General features: G+C 53.3%; 1 protein-coding gene across 3 annotated transcripts in view; it reads left to right on the plus strand.

Moving 5' to 3' along the window:
* MASP1 (MBL associated serine protease 1) overlaps nt 1–18053 on the plus strand; it is a 70716-nt gene that overhangs the window by 43524 nt on the left and 9139 nt on the right. Inside the window, exons 10-12 of one of the 3 annotated variants that reach the window (XM_073359065.2) lie at nt 632–706; nt 8029–8761; nt 15058–15192. In XM_073359065.2, the coding sequence (XP_073215166.2) occupies nt 632–706; nt 8029–8761; nt 15058–15157 (908 nt within the window). In that variant the 3' untranslated portion in view covers nt 15158–15192. Of the gene's footprint in view, nt 1–631; nt 707–8028; nt 11719–15057; nt 15193–18053 lie in introns of those variants that run through there. The other 2 variants (XM_073359067.2, XM_073359064.2) reach the window with 2 other exon arrangements.

Consider the following 18053-nt stretch of genomic DNA (forward strand, 5'->3'; position numbering starts at 1 on the left):
CAGCTACTCTCCCCTCTCACGGGGAGCGGTCTGCAGCGACAACAGGTTTGTAGCAGATCGAGCACCTCCCCCCGCATGTCCCTCCCAGACCCCAGTGCCCCTTACCATGGGGTTCTGCCCGCAGCAGCTGGGTCTCCCTTTCCAAGGGAACCCCTTCCCCCTAGGCCCACCTTGCCTGAGTGGCTACTGCCAGTCATCATCTAGCCCCCTTTCTCTGGGACAGACTGCAGTCTGTACTGGCCACTCAGCATTGGTGAGGGGGTTGGACCAGCTGCCTCTGCCTCTCCCCAGGCTGCACCTCTGCAGCCCCAGTACCTCCTGAGGCCTTCAACAAGGCCTCAGCCTGGGGAGTTGCCAGGCTGGAGCTCCCCAGCTCCTCTTGCCTTTCCCTAGCTCTGCTCCAGGTATCCTGCTCCAAGGCAGCCAAATTCCACCTTCAGGGCACCTCCGCAAGCCCAGCATAGACTATGGCCCCTAGAATATATTTATGGCAACACCCCATAGGCTGTCTGTCAACATGCGTGGCTAACCCACAGCCAACGGTACACGCACCGGCTGCATGTGCAAACCCTGCATTCGGATAAGCAACAGGCGCGTCTATGCTCCCAGCTAACGTTGTGCTCTCTTCCAGGCACGTACATCTGTGATGCTAAGGGGGTGTGGAAGAGCGAGGAGCTGGGGACCAAGCTGCCGTCTTGTCGACCAGGTACCTAGAGAGCTCTGGCATGGTGCACCACCAAACGAGCTGCCGTCTCGTAGCAGAGTTGCTTATGCCACGAGTCAGCCAATCCGGCATTCGCTCTCCAAGGGGTAACAGAGCATGATGCGATGGGTACACGTTGGGGAAGGTGGGGGTCTGTTCAGCACAGATCCGCTGACGTCACTCCATGGCTGGGGCAGCCCAATGCCTTCACTATGCAGGGGTGCCCCAGGCTGTGATCCACAGGTACGTCACCTTAGGAACACCTCAGCAGCGGGCAGGGACAGGGCGTATCCGCAGCGCTATACACAGGGGATGAGGGGTCTTGTGGCTATAAAGGGCAGAGCAATGAGCAACAGCCGTGTGTCACCGAGATGGGGCTGGATTCTGAACGCTCCAAAGTCCACAGGAGTTGAGCTCCAGCGGGCTGGTTCAGGGCCACCTCTAATGCCAGGTGGCCAAATCCTGCCCTGGAGGCCACTAGAGATGTCAGCGCAATTGCACTGGTGGAATTTGGCCCAGGATGTGCGGCACCTTAGAACCTGCCTCAAGCAGCCACCCAAGAGCCCAGCAAAAATCAGAAACCCAGCAGGGGCGGATCTTTAAATAACGGCCCAACAGCGTCCCCTCTGGGGGGTGCTATACTGTGCCCACTGAGATCTACTCCGACAGCACGCAGTGCTCCACAGACATTTACTGATTGGTCCCCACTAGGCCCCGGGTGAGAACTAGCCCCACTTTAGAGCTGGGGACACTGAGGCTGAGCGGGTAAGGGACCGGCCCCAGGGGGCAGGGAGAGGCATTGTCAGAGGAGGGAATTAGGCTCAGCGGCTCCTAGGTACCGTGCCTGTAGTCAGACCGCCTCAGACAGTGGCTTAGGTGGCTGATTGCCTCGTGCCAGTGGCTGTTAATGCAGGTTCTCTCTGTGTATGCGCATCCAGGCTGCAGTATTTTAGGAACAATTAGAGCCTAGAGTCTGAGCCAGAGAGAGAGGAAGCAAAACCTCCGCTGGCTCATGGGTGAGGAAAGGCCCGTATCTGTTCCTCTCCCACCTTCACTCCTTCTCCAGCTCACTGGCCGGCTTTGTCTTTGAAAAAGAGAGAACCCCGACTCCTGCCCTCCCTCTGATCTGCACACACTGCTCACTCGTCTCTGGCAAGCATACCGCTTGCTGCAGTTACACTCCAGCCCTGCCTTACATGCCCCCACTATGGTGCATGCTGCTATCTCCTGGGACCCCGCAGGCCAGCAATGATACCTCTCAGTGGACATGAAAAAGGGAAACGTTCCCCTCTGCTCACAGCAGATGCAGCACTGGGCAGAGCGGTCTGCCCTTTAGAAACACCCTCCCCGCCTTTCCCTCTCCTCACAATGCACCTAGATCTGACCTGGAGCTGGGCAAATCCCAGCACATGGTTTCTGGGAATATTTGCTGGGACTCGTTCAAGAATCCCACACACCTTCAGCAGTCTTATCCCAAGAGCCTTTGTGGGGTCGGGATGCGCTGGCAGGAGTGTTTGTGGACAGCGAATTTCAAGGCCAAGTTATTCACAGTTATTCACTGAAACTGACCATTGCAGCCACATACCCCTGTTCGAAGTGTTTGCAACCTCCCCTTGTCGGGGAGGGCTCGACATAATACCATGGGACTTTGCTGGCAAACCACACCTAACCAAGAGAGTCCAGGTGTAGTACGTTTCAACGACACACCATACCCGGTCAATCCAGAGAGAGCCCAAGCTGCAAAGCGAGGTTTGGCATCTGGATTTGGAACCCACCATTGCCTGGGATGTTTGGATCCCTCAGATCCTGGAACGCAGCCAGATGGTGGTGACTTCACTTTGCCCGCTACCAGCTGAGCCAGGGTCCGACCTGTGACCTAGAGGTGAAAATGGAGCCTGGTGTCCTATTGCCATTCCTCTCCCTGAGCTATGCTCCACAGTCTCCTGGCGAAACAAACACAGCCGTGTTAATTTCAGCCCCATTCATAAAACTTATTTTCTTTTTACATTGTTAAATGGAAAAGGATAAAATTAGCCAGAACGTGTGCACCCCCCTACCCCCCGAATGTTCAAGGGTTTCAGGGCCAATGGAGAGTGAAGAGGATTGATTACTGTGTGTGTGTGTGTGTGTTTTAAGTACAATTATGGACCCCAATCCTGCACTTGGATCTGCATGAACAGATCTCTGGAGGGGTGCATGGATTTGATTGCAGGGTTGGGGCCAAGCCAGAGAATAAATGATATTGTGGCTCCATATTTATTCTCTCTTAACCACGCCCGAGGACACGGGAATTGCCAGCCCTGTGGCCCATCTAGTCCAGTAAACTGTTTCTACCAGTGGCCATACCAGATGCTCCAAAGGATGGTGTGAGAACCCCCTAAGCTGTGACTATGGCAACCTCCTCTTTTCTGGCTGCTCCTTGCCCCCCTCCATTGTGCTCCGGCTCCAGATAACACGACTGGGAGCCTATGGTAACAAACATTTGGACTGGAGTCCTTGGTGCTTCTGTTGGGCTAGGGAATCAATACAGGCAGCCTTTGTGCGCCGCTTCCAGTGTTCCAGCTTCTGATCCCCGAGGGCAGCCAGCAGCGCACAGAGACTCGGGGGTAATGAAGCATGACAGCGGGGAGAAAGCTGTCCAAATATCTGCGGCAGTTCAGCTGTGGTTAGATTCCTCTCCCCCTTTGGCTCAAGCCAGTTGCCCACCACAACTAAACCCCATTCTCAGCCCCTGCTCTGCACCCCCTAACTGCCGATAGCAAGAGCACGTCCAGGGCTTTCCGTGTCTCTTACGTATTTTTATTAGAATCAATATTTGGCTAGAAGAGCTTCCTCTAAACGCATCCCATCGCCTTAGGAGGAAAGGCAGCTTCCCGGCAGCCTGACAGCTGGGATACAGGAAACGTTTGGCTAGGTGCGTTTTATATTCCTGACAGTATTTGACATGGCAGGGAACCTAAACACACACAAGTAAATGTACACACGCGTGCACATGCTCGTACCATGCATACACACACGCGTGCGTATACACGTACCCACACAAACACATGCACGTACACTTACACACACATACATGTACACGCGTGCATATACACGTACCCGCACAAACACATGCATGGACAGATGTAGCTGTAGATACACACCTACACGTACATATTTCCGGGAGGTTTCATCTTTTCAAGTCAAGCTTTCCCCAGTGCTAGATTTCAGACACAACCGTGTCACGCTGGTGTAACAAAATCGGCAGCACAGAGGAATGAAGCTGTTCCCGTCCCTGCTCCGTATTATGGGGCTCAGCGTTATTGTGCTTCCTTAATTGCTGGGGCCCTCTCCCAAAGAGGCAGAGCAGTCTACTGGATTGAGCATGTGGCTGTGAGCCGTGAATCAACCTAATCATCTACTTATGTGGCCCCCCTCACTGAAGTCTGTGAGTGTCTGAATCTGTCACTGGCTTGCTCTGTGACCCACTTTCCCAGGCACCAGACAGAACCGCAGCGATCTGTCCTGTTGCTTTCCTTTATCTTCTCCACTCAGCCCCACTCCACGCCAGCCTCCCTCGGAATGCCTGGCTAGAAATCGAATTGCCAACTGTCTTCCTCTAGCGGGCATCTTTCCTTCCCAAACTGCGTGAAATAAACAGTTAAGGAGATAATTCACAGGCCTGTGAGTAGCCTATTAGGGCTCTTGGCAGACTGATTTGGGGCCTATTGACTACAGTGGGCTATGGATCAAGCTCTTAAAGCCAAGACTGTGCCGCTTGGCAGCCAAACCGATTTGCTTGCATGAGCCTGGCAAAGGGGAAGGTTGTTTGGTAGCCAAAAAAGTGGTGGGGGCTGGAGAGGAATAACTGCCAGAGGAGTCATTAAGGGAAGACAGCTGTGCTAGATGCATCAGAACACTGTGTACCTTCCAGACACCGTGCTCTGGAGAGAGCCGACCTAGCAGCCGGGTTTTCTTAAAGGACCCTTGTATCGAACAGACCTCGGGACAAGGAGCTGAGCCAGCGGTGAGAACATTTCCACCCGAAGTGGGTGCACTAAGAGAGAGCTAGAGTTCAGCTACGCTCCTGCAAGTCTACGGCTCCACCGGCTTCCCGGAGAGCAGGAAGTGGCTGTATGGGGGTGGCACATGAGCGAGGATGGAGTCGAAATTGCACAAGAACGTCAGGCTTCCGCAGAATCAGACATGTGATGCTGGAAGGGACCTCGAGAGGTCGGCTAGTCCAGAGACAGGACCGTGTAAACCTTCACCAACCCCAGCAGGTGTTGGTCCCACCTGTTCTTAAAATCCTCCGCTGACGGGGATTCCACAACCTCCCTTGGAAGCCTGTTCCAGAGCTTCACTGCCCTTAGAGTTAGAAAGCTTTTCCTAATATCTCACCTACATCTCCTTTGCTGCAGATTAAGCCCAGTACTTCTGGTCTTGCCTTCAGTAGCCAGGGAGAACCATTGATCCCATCCTCTTCAGACCAGCCCTTCGCTTATTTGGAGACTGTGATCAGGTCCCGCCTCAGTCTTTTCTCAACACTAAACATGCCCCATTTTTTTAACCTTCCCTCACAGGTCAGGGTTTCTAAACCCTTTCTCATATTTGTTGCTCTCCTCTGGACTCTCTCCAATTTGTCCACATCTTTTCTAAAGGGTGGCGCCCAGAACTGGACGCAGTCCTGCAATGGAGGCCTCACCAGTGCCGCATAGAGCGGGACAAATTACACTCCTGTTAATACCCCCCAGAATGACCTTAGCCCTTTTCGCGATTGCATCCCATTGGAGACTCCGTCCGTGTGTGATCCACTATAGTACCCCATATCCTTTTCCATAGTGCTACCACCTAGCCAGTTATTCCCTGTTTTGTAGTTGCGCCTTTGAGTTTTCCTTTCTAAGTGTAGCACTCTGCTTTACTGGATTTCATTTGGCTGGTTTTGGACCAATTCTCCAATTTGTCACGGTCATTTTAAAGTCTGATCCTGGCCTCCAAAGTGCTTGCAACCCCTCCCAAGCTTGGTGTCATCTGCAGATTTTAAAGTCACACTCTCCATTCCACTATCCAAGTCACTAATGAAAATATTGACCAATGCCAATTGACCAGACCCAGGACTGACCCCTGCAGGACTCCACTAGGTATGTCCTCCCAGTCTGAGGGTGAACCATTGGGCATGGTCTTTCAGCCACTTGGACATCCATCTAGACCACATCGCCCTAGTTTGCCTATGAGAATGTCATCTGGGACTGTGTCAAAAGCCTTACTATAGTTTCACTTAAGTCAAGATATATCATATCTATTATTTCCCCCCATCCATCCACTAGATCAGCAAACCTTGGGCCTCTTGTTGTTAATATTTATTATTTCCCTCTTATTTTGCTGGATCAGGTCTTTATTTAGCATCAGTTTGCACCTGTCTTGTTAATAGCATCGATTAAAGCATTGGTTTTGAATGGCCATTTAAATTGCGACCCAGTTTGTCACTGAAACACAAGGGTCGGCCCTGCAGATCTAGAACACGTAAGACATGTAACCCGGGCCTGGTATTTTGGGGCCTTAGCGTAAGTGGGATGACACCCACCTACATGGACCACTGATAAAGACTTGAGGCCTGATGCTGTTCTCAGTGACACAGGAGCAAGGCCTGATTCAAGTCAACGGACTCCTTGCACACTTAAGGTTACACACAGGCTTAGCTGGATCAGAGCCTAACTTCTTCAAAATCAGCTGAGTTACATCAGTGCAGAACTGGTGCCAGAGAGATAGGGCTCAGCTCCCGGTTTCTGAGGTGCTTCCAGCATCAGCCCAGTAATATACAAAGTGCATTAGGAAACCTAATGCTTTTCCTTTGAGAGCTGCAAGAAAAGCAGTGATGTCTCTTGCGGGGAGAGAAGATGGCCACAGGTCTATGATGGGGGCAGAAGAAAGGATACTGGGTATAAGGGAGTCCATCCCATTAACTGAACCATGGGTCTTGGGATCAATTCAGCTTCATCTACACAGGCATTGAATTCCAGCTCGACTTGCACAGCACGCTGATGGAAAAATCAGGGGTGGGGTCAAGTTCCATGGATCCCTCCATCCCAGCTCCTGGGTGGGGTGGGGATGGTGCAACTTGTTTTTGTTCTGTTTCGTTGCCAGCCTAGGCTAGAACCGAAGATCTTCCAATTCTGGGTGAGGTGCACTGGCAGTGGGACCCTTGCAGCCTTGCTTCAGTGTGTGTGTTGGGGCGGGGGGGACGGAGAGAGTTCAAACTCTCCCCCCCCCCCTTCCCCTTCCCCATGAAGGTATTCTGGGCTTCAAAAGATGCAATGATGGATGGTGCTAGGCAGCATGCATCATTGCTGGTAGATTATGCCATGGGCCTATCTTTTCCGCCTAAGTAATGCTGATAATACGGCACATTGTAGGAAGGATGTGCTGTAGAAAGGCAATGTGTGATCAGAAATCCAAGAGGAAACACATGCATTGGTAATTCATTTAATTAAATACATCAATGACACAGGACCGAGGTCACCAAGGGAAAGCAGGATGACCTAGAGGAAGGACATAGGCAGAAGACCTGGTTCTAATTCTGGCTCTGCCACCAATTCACTGTCTAAATAGTGAAGACAGAAAAATAGGGGAAGGTGAAACTGAGGCACAAAGCGACTTGCCCAGGAGATCAATGGTAGAGGTAGGACTAGAACCCAGGTCTCCTGAGCCACATTCCAGTGCCCTGTCTACTGGACTGCTCAGACCTAGTGATGGAAGTAATCTGGCCCTAACTCCAAAGCCCATTGAAATCAATGGGCAGACCCAGCGTCTTCAGCAGACTCTGGGGCAGCCCATATAGGCCCTGACTGACATTAACAGGAGCATAATAAGGCTAAGCAATTATGGTTATCACCACCACCCCTGCCACAACACTAGAGTAATGGACCATGGTACTCCATTACGGGGTCCCTCCCAGCCCAAGCAATTCCACCAAGCTATGGAGCGAGTGACTATCTTTAGGGACTCAAAGAAGGTAGAAAAATGTATGTACCCATTTTCCAGACATAACAGAGAAGGCCCATTCAGGACATGGAATTGGGGTGCCCATGTCATTTAAAGATCAGCCTGCTCCATGCCCTGGTGTATATATTGTAGGAACCAAACCTGCAGAGGCAGACGGGGTTGGGTCTTTTCCAGCACAGATGTCCACGAGAACAAGGATTGGCCCCTGGGGACAGAAATAAGAGTATTTGGTTCTTAAGAGACCAATCCAAACTGGCATAATCTACTGGAGAATCGCCTTTCTGCTGTTTCCTGTGGAAGTGCTTGCCCCGTTAGATTAACTGTCCTGTCCTTTCTCTCACCAGTGTGTGGCCAGCCAGTTCGCCCTCTCCCCGGGATAATCAAGCGCATCATTGGAGGGCGGAACGCAGAGCCCGGCTTCTTCCCCTGGCAGGCCCTGATCGTAGTGGAGGACACGTCCAGGGTCCCCAACGACAAGTGGTTTGGCAGCGGGGCCCTCCTCTCTGACTCCTGGGTGCTAACGGCGGCTCACGTCCTCCGCTCCCAGCGCCGGGACAACACCATCATCCCAGTGTCCAAGGAACACGTCACAGTCTACCTGGGCCTACATGACGTGAGGAACAAGAAGGATGCCATCAACCGGACGGTGGAGGAGATCATCCTGCACGGGGGATTTGACATCCAGAACTACAACCATGACATCGCCCTGGTCAAGCTGAAGGAGAAGGTGACCATGGATGCCTATGTAATGCCAGTCTGCCTGCCCCAGTTTGAGCACGAGCTGGAAGGGCCTCACCCCAACACCTTGGGCCTGGTGGCTGGCTGGGGCATCTCCAACCCCAACATCACCGTGGACGAGATCATCAGCTCGGGGATGAGGACGCTGTCCGACATCCTGCAGTACGTCAAGCTGCCGGTGGTACTGCATGCCGAGTGCAAGACCAGCTACGAGTCCCGTTCGGGCAACTACAGCGTGACCGAGAATATGTTCTGTGCTGGCTATTATGAAGGGGGGAAGGACACCTGCCTGGGAGACAGCGGAGGAGCCTTCGTCATTCAGGACCCCAGGACCCAGAGGTGGGTGGCCCAAGGCCTGGTCTCGTGGGGTGGGCCAGAAGAGTGCGGAAGCAAGCAAGTGTACGGGGTGTACACCAAAGTGTCTAACTACGTGGACTGGGTGGGGGAGAAGATGGGATCCTCACACAGGTGGACATTCCTGGATCCTGAGCTGAAGAGATGAGCTCGCCCCAGCCAGCAGGCACGACTCTGGTCTTCTGCAACACTCAGTCCCCTACAGCCTTATTTCACGAGGTTTGCTTGGCATCACGTTCCTTCATGTGCGGTCGTAGGAAACGTCCGCTCAGCGGCTCATGGGATGTGAGCTGGTGGACCTCAGCCAGGTTCCTTAGCGGGACAGGCATCCATGTCACCCAGAAGATACCTCCGCGGCTACCTGGCCCCTGTGCCGGCATCTGCGCAGAGGGGCCAAGGACTGGGTGGGGCTGTGGAGACTGACCTGCACCCTCACGCTTGCTGAGGGATGGTTCCTTCAGGTCAGGGTTGACGTACCCTCACGGGGGAAGCCGTGCCCTGCCGCTGCCTGACCCGCACCCCGCACTGTGCAGAGAGGCCATCAGCACCCAGGGCTGTCAAGCCAGCACATTCCACCAGCACTACACCCACTTCTGAAATTCCCCCGGGGCGGGGAGAGGCAGGAAAGCCCAGCTGAAGTGACACAGGGCCCACAAAGCCCCTCACCCTGACTCCAGACAAAGAGCTCACCTCCGTGATAGCGATAACAGGGGAGGGGAGGGGGTTCTTGCTGATCTCTTTTTCCTGCTTTATCTTCAAACCAAGCTCCCTTCAGCACCAGGCGGTCAGTGGTGTCCTAACATCAGTCCAGAATAAAGGCCATGGTTCCACCAGGGCTTCTGGCTAGGTCAAGGCACCAGAATCTGCCCTTAACTGACATGCATTTGGGGGCGGGGGTCACTGACCAGAATTCAGAGTGAAACAAGATATCCCAGCTCTGTCCTCTGAGGCCAGATCCTGATATCGTTTACACTAGTGTAGATCCAGAGTCACTCCACTGACTTCAGCAACCCCCTGGATTGATGTTCACCATCAGCTCCAAATCGAGCCCACCCGGTGCATGCTTTCCCTGCTGTTTCCGCCTCCATCTTCTCTGCGCTGAGATGCCACAGCTGCTAAACTCGGAGCTGGCTTTTCAGTGTGGATGCACAGGAGCAAAGGGTGTGAAATCCATCCTGCTCCCTTCCATTGGTGCCCTAGGCTGGGGTCTGGGTGGAGGTTTCCTTGCTCCCTTTCCTAGGATAGCATCAGTTCTTTAGCGATGATGAGGCTATGCCCACTACACCTGTGGCATGAGAAGCCTATAAGCACAGCAAACAGAGGTTCAGTGATTGAGAGACCTCTGCACTGCACTACACCCAGGCTTTTCCGTCTTCCCCCTACAAAGCGCAGACTGCCAAGCAATGGCCTGAGCTTCATCCCAGATGGGGAGAGTCTGGGTGCATTTCATGGCACTTACTACGCATGACCCTTTCCCTGTTCTAGAGTCCAGTGGGCCCCACTGTCCGCGCTGAGCGTGTGATGCTGTGACTTGCAGCGTGTGCGTTGGAGCTTAACACTATCAATGCCTGGTGAGAGGACGAATCCCTCTTGCTAGCAAACCCAGCTTGTTCTGAGAGCGAGATGGGCAGAGTATAAAGCAGAATAAAGCCAGGCAAAGGAGTTTCCACGCTAGACGCACGCGCACTGCAAGAGTCTTCCCTCTCTTCCAGGGCTGTGTGGCTTGGCAGGCATTTGCAATCCTTTCCTTGCACTTCATTTCCAGTGGGGTATGCCCCATGTGAGTTCCGCGTTGAGTTGGAGGGTTCCCAAAGCCAAATCTCCCATGTTTCCCTTGGTTGCACATTGAAGCCACATAAAACTCCTGAGTTTGGATACCTTCAGCATGACTCCAAAAACTGACTCAGATTTGGGCAGAAGTCAACCCCAGGTTCACTGGAGACTTGTTTCTGGGTGTGGTGCATGTCACAGCTACTGGGCAAATGGCACTGCTGACCCCTCCTGGTCTCCGAGTGCCTCCCCCATCCTGAGCCTCAAGCCTCGAGTCGTCAGCTGGCGTAGGGTGGAATCACACGATTCTCCCTCTCTCAAACTGGGTCGGGACTACAGTCCCATTACGTTCAGCTCCTGCAATGGAGCGTGACGGTGGTACCCAGTGACCAGATGCCTCCTTAAAGCAAAGTGTTTATTTACAGCAAAAGCATTTCAGCGAAAGCGGCTCTTACAAACCAAAAAAACCACACTCTGTGCATGTCTAGCTCTCCAGGTGTTTAAACTCTCTCCTCTGTGTACTTGTGAGCCCCCACGTACACTCACATAGCGATGCCGGTTAGTAAAACACGGAAGGGTAGCTGCTCTCTGATGGATACCTGCATATAGCTTCTGTTGGGCCGAACCTTACTATTCTGGCTTGTTTTTACTCAGACCTGGGGAGTTTTACCTGGGTATGGGGTGAGCAAACACTGAACTAGACCCTCAGGCTTTGACCCACAATCATTTAAGCAATGCAGATAGCAGCAAGAGGAGCGAGATCCTCCGGAGACCAAAGGAACATGTCTGTGGTACACACATGCTACGGCCTGTAATCCTGACTACGCCACGTAGTTAGAAGATATTATATTTTTTGTACTCTATTCTGTCAGCTGTCGAACGCTGCGTATGGACTGTCTGTATCATTCTTACCGGGAAGGAAATAAAGCCCTGGTATGAACAAAGCACGTGTCCTGGCAATCCACTGTTCGAACCAGGAGACTGCCGCCTGAGTGAAGTTCATGGGCCTGCAACCTGCATTCACCCTGCAGTGTTGTGCTCCTCCCACTTCCACAACCTCAGGGCTTCTTCTTGATGTGCATCCCCTCCCAATGCACTTGAGCCACGAGCTCTCTCCTCTTCTTAATCCAATCACAAAAATAATGCGCCAAAGCACGGGGAATAATGGGAAGGGTGAGTCTTACCAACGTCCAACCCCTGGGGCCACGGGCAACTAGCCATATGTGGATACACCTATTTGATCCCAGCAGACAATCCCTGCTCCCAAAGAGAAGCGAAACATCACTCCTGGGTCCTGCCAGCGTGCCCCTGGGTGGGGAATTCCTTCCTGACCCATGATCAGTTTAGCCCTGTGTGCATCAGTGGGATTCAACCTACCAATGACCAAGTGTCCTCTCCTTGCTGAGGACTGCAAAACAGGGAACGCGCTCCTCTGCATCGAGACCATCTTTGAGGTGTCTTCGGGCAGAGAGGAAGGAGCAGAGGAATGCATATGAAACAAGCAAATACCTCCATGCAAACATCCTTCTAATAAAGGAGAGAGAGGGACTATAGAGTATCAAACCTGGGGCTAACTAAAAGGCTGCTTTCAAAGTTTCTAAGTGGTCTGACAGCTTTTCATGCCACGCCGACCCATCCCCAGCTGCTGGCATGCACCGTGCCAATCCATCACCCCAGTCCTAGCTCTTGGAGTGCTGGTCCATCTTCCAGCATGGCTCATTCTTTGAGTGCAGTTCACCCCTCCTGCCCCCCCAGTGCCAGGCTGTAGCAGATCGAGCACTCACCACTACGGTGCCTCCTGCTGGTCAGTCCAGGAATTAGCTCTTTCCAGTCTCGGAGCGCCTCCTGCTGGCCGGTGTCTTGCCTGCCACTGGCTCCCCGTGTCCCTCCCAGACCCTGGTGCCCGTTCCTAGGAGTGCTGCCCCACAGCAGCACCCCCACACTCTGGGTCTCCCCTCCCAGGGGAACCCCCTCCCCTTAGGCCCACCTTACCTCAGTGGCTACTGCCAGTCATCATCTAGCCCCCTTTCCCTGGGGCAGACTGCAGTCTGTAATGGTCACTCATCATTGGCAAGGGGGTTGGACCAGCTGCCTCTGCTTTTCCCCAGGCTGTATCTCTGCAGCCCCAGTACCTCCTTAGGCCTTTAACAAGGCCTCAGCCTGGGGAGTTGCCAGGCTGGAGCTCCCCAGCTCCTCTTGCCCTTCTCCTAGCACTGGTCTGCTTCAGGTACTCTGTGCTCCCAGGCAGCCAGCTTCTTCTCACTCCAAAGCTAGAGAGAGACTAAGTGCCTTCTGGCCCTGCAGCTCTTTTATAGGGCCCGGCCTGGCCCTGATTGGCCACCTCTCAGCCTTTCCTTTTTGGCTTTCAGTCCCAGCCCGCTCCAAGGGCTGGCTTTTAACCCTTTCAGGGGCGGAGCGGGGTGACTACCCCACTACACAGGCCTTTGAGTCCCATCCCATCATTGCCAGTGAACAACACCTTCCTTTAGAAAGACTAACGTACATGCTTCAGAGTCATACCATGGGAGACCATGGATCATGCACATACAGGATTTATGATCAGTGCGACGCTGCATGGGCTAGGCTATAAGAACATAAGAACGGCCACACTGGGTCAGACAAAAGTCCATCCAACCCAGTGTCCTGTCTTCCTACAGTGGCCAGAGCCAGGTGCCCCAGAGGGAATGAACAGAACAGGTAATAAGCAAGTGATCCATCCCCTGTCGCCCATTCCCAGCCTCTGGCAAACAGAGGCTAGGGACACCATCCCTGCCCAGCCTGGCAAACAGCCATTGATGGACCTATCCTCCATAAATTTATCTAATTATTTTTTGAACCCTGTTATGGTCTTGGCCTTCACAACATCTTCTGGCAAAGAGTTCCACAGGTTGACTGGGCACTGTGTGAAGAAATACTTCCTTTTGCTTGTTTTAAACCTGCTGCCTGTTAATTTCATTGGGTGACCCCTAGTTCTTGTGTTATGAGAAGGAGTAAACAACACTTCCTTATTTACTTTCTCCACACCAGTCATGATTTTATAGACCTCTATCATATCCCCCCCCTTATCATCTCTTTTCCAAGCTAAAAAGTCGCAGTCTTATTAATCTCGCCTCATATGGAAGCTTTTCCATACTCCTAATCATTGTTGTTGCCCTTTTCTGACCCTTTTCCAATTGCAATATACCTTTTTTGAGATGGGGCGGCCACATCTGCACGCAGTATTCAAGGTGTGGGCGTACCATGGATTTATCTAGAGGCAACATGATATTTTCTGTCTTATTACCTATCCCTTTCTTAATGATTCCCAGCATTCTGTTTGCTTTTTTGACGGCCGCTGCACACGGAGTGGATGTTTTCAGAGAACTCTCCACAGTGACTCCAAGACTTTCAAGAGCTACTCAAGAGCTTTTTTAAGAGGGCCAGATCCTAAAGTCCTGTCTCAGTTTTGCTCATTCGAGGGGGGATTTTCCAGAGTATCTAAACTGCGCACTAAGTCCTGCCTGGCCTCTGGTTTGAGCCCAAGCCGCTCCTCTGTCCACACTCAAATCAGCCTGATTCAGGTCAACGAGCACACAGGAGCGAGGCCCTAGATCCAGCTGCGGGGTGGGTCAGAACCCGAGTCATGCCGTGACTCTGGTCCTCGGCTGGTCATGCTGCAGGGCGGACGTAGGCCGAGCTGCAGGCCTGAGGCAGAAGGTCTGCATGGTGCAATAGAGACACGTTAGCATGGCTGTGAGACCCAGGTACGGCCATTGTAAACCCAGGTCTCCAGTGCAGCGTGGACACTCCGGCACAGTCTTGGAAACACCGAGACCACAAGCCCGGGTCCCACAGCCCCTGGTGTACAACGCCATGTAAGACAAACTTTGAAAGATTTACGAGTGTAAGTCCCCTTGACTTTCAGTGTTATTTGTGCTTCTAAGTCACTCGGTCACCTCTGGAACTCTCACCGCCTACTGCCATTGGCTTCCTTGGCAACGTGCCTGCATCAGAACCCAGCCAAGGGACTCAGGACTTGTCCCAAAGGGCAGCTACATTTTAAAAAAAACCCAAATCTATGGAATACGGGCTGCAAAGTGAGTTGCTCCATGAGCCTTTTCTCTCTGGAGGCCTGGGGTCCCCATTGGTTGCGTCTCAGGGATGCCAAGGGGCCTTATTTTGCTCTGTGATAATCCAGTAACTCTCAGGTAACTCCATCACACTTACGCTGGATATATTTAGAGAAATGACATCAGATGCGGGGGAGGTGAACTGAGGGGGAAGGGGTCTTGGGAACTGTTTAGAATTCAACAGGAGATGATTTCTTGTTGATGTCTTGTAGTAACATCTGACTAAGCCGAATCCTGGGGTCCTGACGCAATCTTTACTCCAGTTTTACTCAAATTCCCAATAAAACCAGTGTAAACAACTGATCTGGGGATTTGCTTCCATCTATGCTAGAAAACTCGGTTTCTCAGGTGGGGTTTCACATATGTCTCTCTTGCGTCTGACCTTACTCCTTGCGGTTTCAGTGTGTGGGAAGCCAAAGTTTTCCAGGAGTTTGCTGGCTCGGATTTCCAATGGACGCTATGCCCAGCGGGGAGTATCTCCGTGGATCGCCATGCTGTATAGGGGATCGCAGCCTTTCTGCGGAGGCTCTCTGCTAGGTAAGAATCTCTTTGGTACTCGGCGTCATCTGGGCTGATGACTGGAGCGATAACGCTCTGATTCAACAGCTCGAAGAATTCAGAGGAAAATGAGCAAGCCCTGGTTGACTGGCGATTCGTATGGCACAGAGTAGAATCACATCTGGTTTGACACAATGCTATCCAGAGACCCTGGAGTGCATTGCATGAGTTAGACACTGACTGCTCAGTGTCCGTGGAGGGCTATGAAGCCATCACTATGTGCAATAGACCCCATGCAGCCTTGAAGAGTGGAGTTTGTTTTACCAGGAGAAGAAAATTCAGCTCAGACACAAGGGTTCTCCCCTGATCTCTTCAAACACGACATAGACGCCGGCTTCCTCCAGGCCCGGGGGGTGCTCAACCTCCCACTCCACCCCAGGCCCTGCTCCCACCCGACCCCTTCCCCCAAGCCCCCGCCCCCATCCCACCTCTTCCCTCCCCCGCTCCGCGCCAGACCACATCCCCACCCCATCCCTTCCCCCAGCCCCCATCCTGCCCCATCTCTTCCTGCCCTGCCCTGCCCCGCCTCTTTCCCACCCAGTTCCGCCCCCTCCCCCCGGGGTGCCCCATCCCCACTCCTCCCCCTCCCTCCCAGAGCCTCCAGCACGCCAGGAAACAGCTGATCACGCCGGGTGATAGGTGCTGGGAGGCAGGGAGGCGCGGGGAGGTTCTGAGCGGTGTGGCAGCAAGTGGGCGGGAGGCGCTGGGGGGGCAAAAGGGGGAGCTGGCTGCCAGTGGGTGCTAAGCACCCACAATTTTTTTCCTGTGGGTGAAACAAGACTTTAACTTCCAACCAGGCAGCCAGCAGAGGGGACAATTTAATACCTTATTCCAAAAAGGCATCTCTGGGACCCCCTCGTGCTGCCCTGGATCAGAAACGGGGGTGGTTTGGAGTCCACACATAAGACATGAACCCACCAGTGACTGGCCCACTAGGCAAGAGTACTGTTAAGCGAGCCATGCCCCTGGTATCTGATCACACACACTGCTGGGGGAATTGGCTATAAAGGACACATAAGAACATAAGAACGGCCATACTGGGTCAGACCAAAGGTCCATCTAGCCCAGTATCCTGTCCTCCGACAATGGCCAATGCCAGGTGCCCAAGCGGGACTGAACAGAACAGGGAATCATCAAGTGATCCATCCCCTGTCACCCATTCCCAGCCTCTGGCAAACAGAGGCTAGGGACACCATCCCTGCCCATTCTGGCCAATAGCCATTGATGGACCTATCCTCCATGAACTTACCAAGTTCTTTTTTGAACCCTGTTATAGTCTTGGCCTTCACAACATCCTCTGGCAAGGAGTTCCACAGGTTGACTGTGCGCTGTGTAAAAAAAATGCTACTTTTTAAGTAAAGATATGCTCTGCTTTAAACCTATGCTGCAGAGCCCGATCCTGTGTAGCACAATCACTCCTACCGCCTGAAAGTGGGGAGGCCTAGGAGGGGAATGAGCACCTCCGAGCCGCATTAGCATGCGGAGGCCCAAGTGTCGAACCACGTCCGCTATGTCTAGTCCCTGTGCAGACCTTGCGCTCTTGCATGCCAAGGCCTGCGCATGGAGGGGGACTGAGCCCCTCTGTGCAGAAATCTCAGCCTCCTGCTTACCCTGCCTGGAGCTCACGCGTGGGCTCTGTCCCCAGTGGTGGGGGAGCACAATGACATAGTGCTGCCAGCTGGTTTCCTTGCAAAGACTCAAGGAACTCACCATCCCCCTACGAAATACCGACAGGAGCGGGGTGGCTGGGTTTGGTGGGTACCGCGGTGGGGCACAGGAGAGAGCCTCCTGCTGGGCAACGATGACTCCTGGGTTGTATTGATGGATCAGTGGCTCTTTGGCCACCTTCTTGCCATCGGTTTCTTTTGACCAGCCAGTAGTGGGTCTCAGGGCTCCCCTCCTGAAAGGCCCTGAGAGCTGGGACTCCCCTTAGGGTCAGTGGGCTTTGGCGGCTTCTCTCTTGTGCTCAGCCCCGGGCCCCAGGACTGTGGAGCAGCCCCTCTGGACATGGGGTGAAATTCAGCACGAGGTCTACCTCCCACATGAGCCCCAGTTCAACCAAGAGTCCAGCACATGGTTTCTTGGTCCCATTTGGACGTAAGCGGTGCCTGGCCCTAGTGCAGACCCCACGTACAGGTGTGAATGACCACCCCCGCCCCAGTGGAAGGAGTTCAGACGCCATAACCGCCCAGCCCTGGGGACCAAGAAACCTTTTGAAAGCAGCCGATGGCCTGGAGGACATCCAGTGTTTTCTCAGCATGGTGCTCCCTATGGAGCAGAGGTGTTGAGAGATGTAACTGATCTGTGTAAAGGGCCTGCAGACCCTTAGATAAAAGGTGCCGTGTACATTATAAGCAGGGTTATTGTTAGAGAGGAGGTTGGGTGTTGTGAACGATCCCATGCGTGGGCACTGGGCTGGACGGGTGTGGTGAGCTATCCTGTGGGTGGGAACCGCTGTTCCCTCTAAGCTGTGCGTGTGGGCGCACACACAGATCCTAAACCCTGCGTGCACGGCGAAACACCACGTGCACAAAAATTTGCACAGAAGAAATTTTTTGCGCAGATGGCCTGTCATAAATAGAGGGAACACTGGTGGGAACTGGGCTGGGTGGGTGTTGTGAGCTATCCCGTGCATGGGGACTGGGCTGGGTGGGTGTTGTGAGCTATCCCGTGCGTGGGGACTGGGCTGGGTGGGTGTTGTGAGCTATCCCATGCGTGGGGACTAGGCTGGGTGGGTGTTGTGAGCTATCCCGTGCATGGGGACTGGGCTGGGTGGGTGTTGTGAGCTATCCCGTGCATGGGGACTGGGCTGGGTGGGTGTTGTGAGCTATCCCGTGCGT

The sequence above is a fragment of the Lepidochelys kempii genome, chromosome 9, assembly GCF_965140285.1.
Source record: "Lepidochelys kempii isolate rLepKem1 chromosome 9, rLepKem1.hap1, whole genome shotgun sequence".
NCBI lineage: Eukaryota > Metazoa > Chordata > Testudines > Cheloniidae > Lepidochelys > Lepidochelys kempii.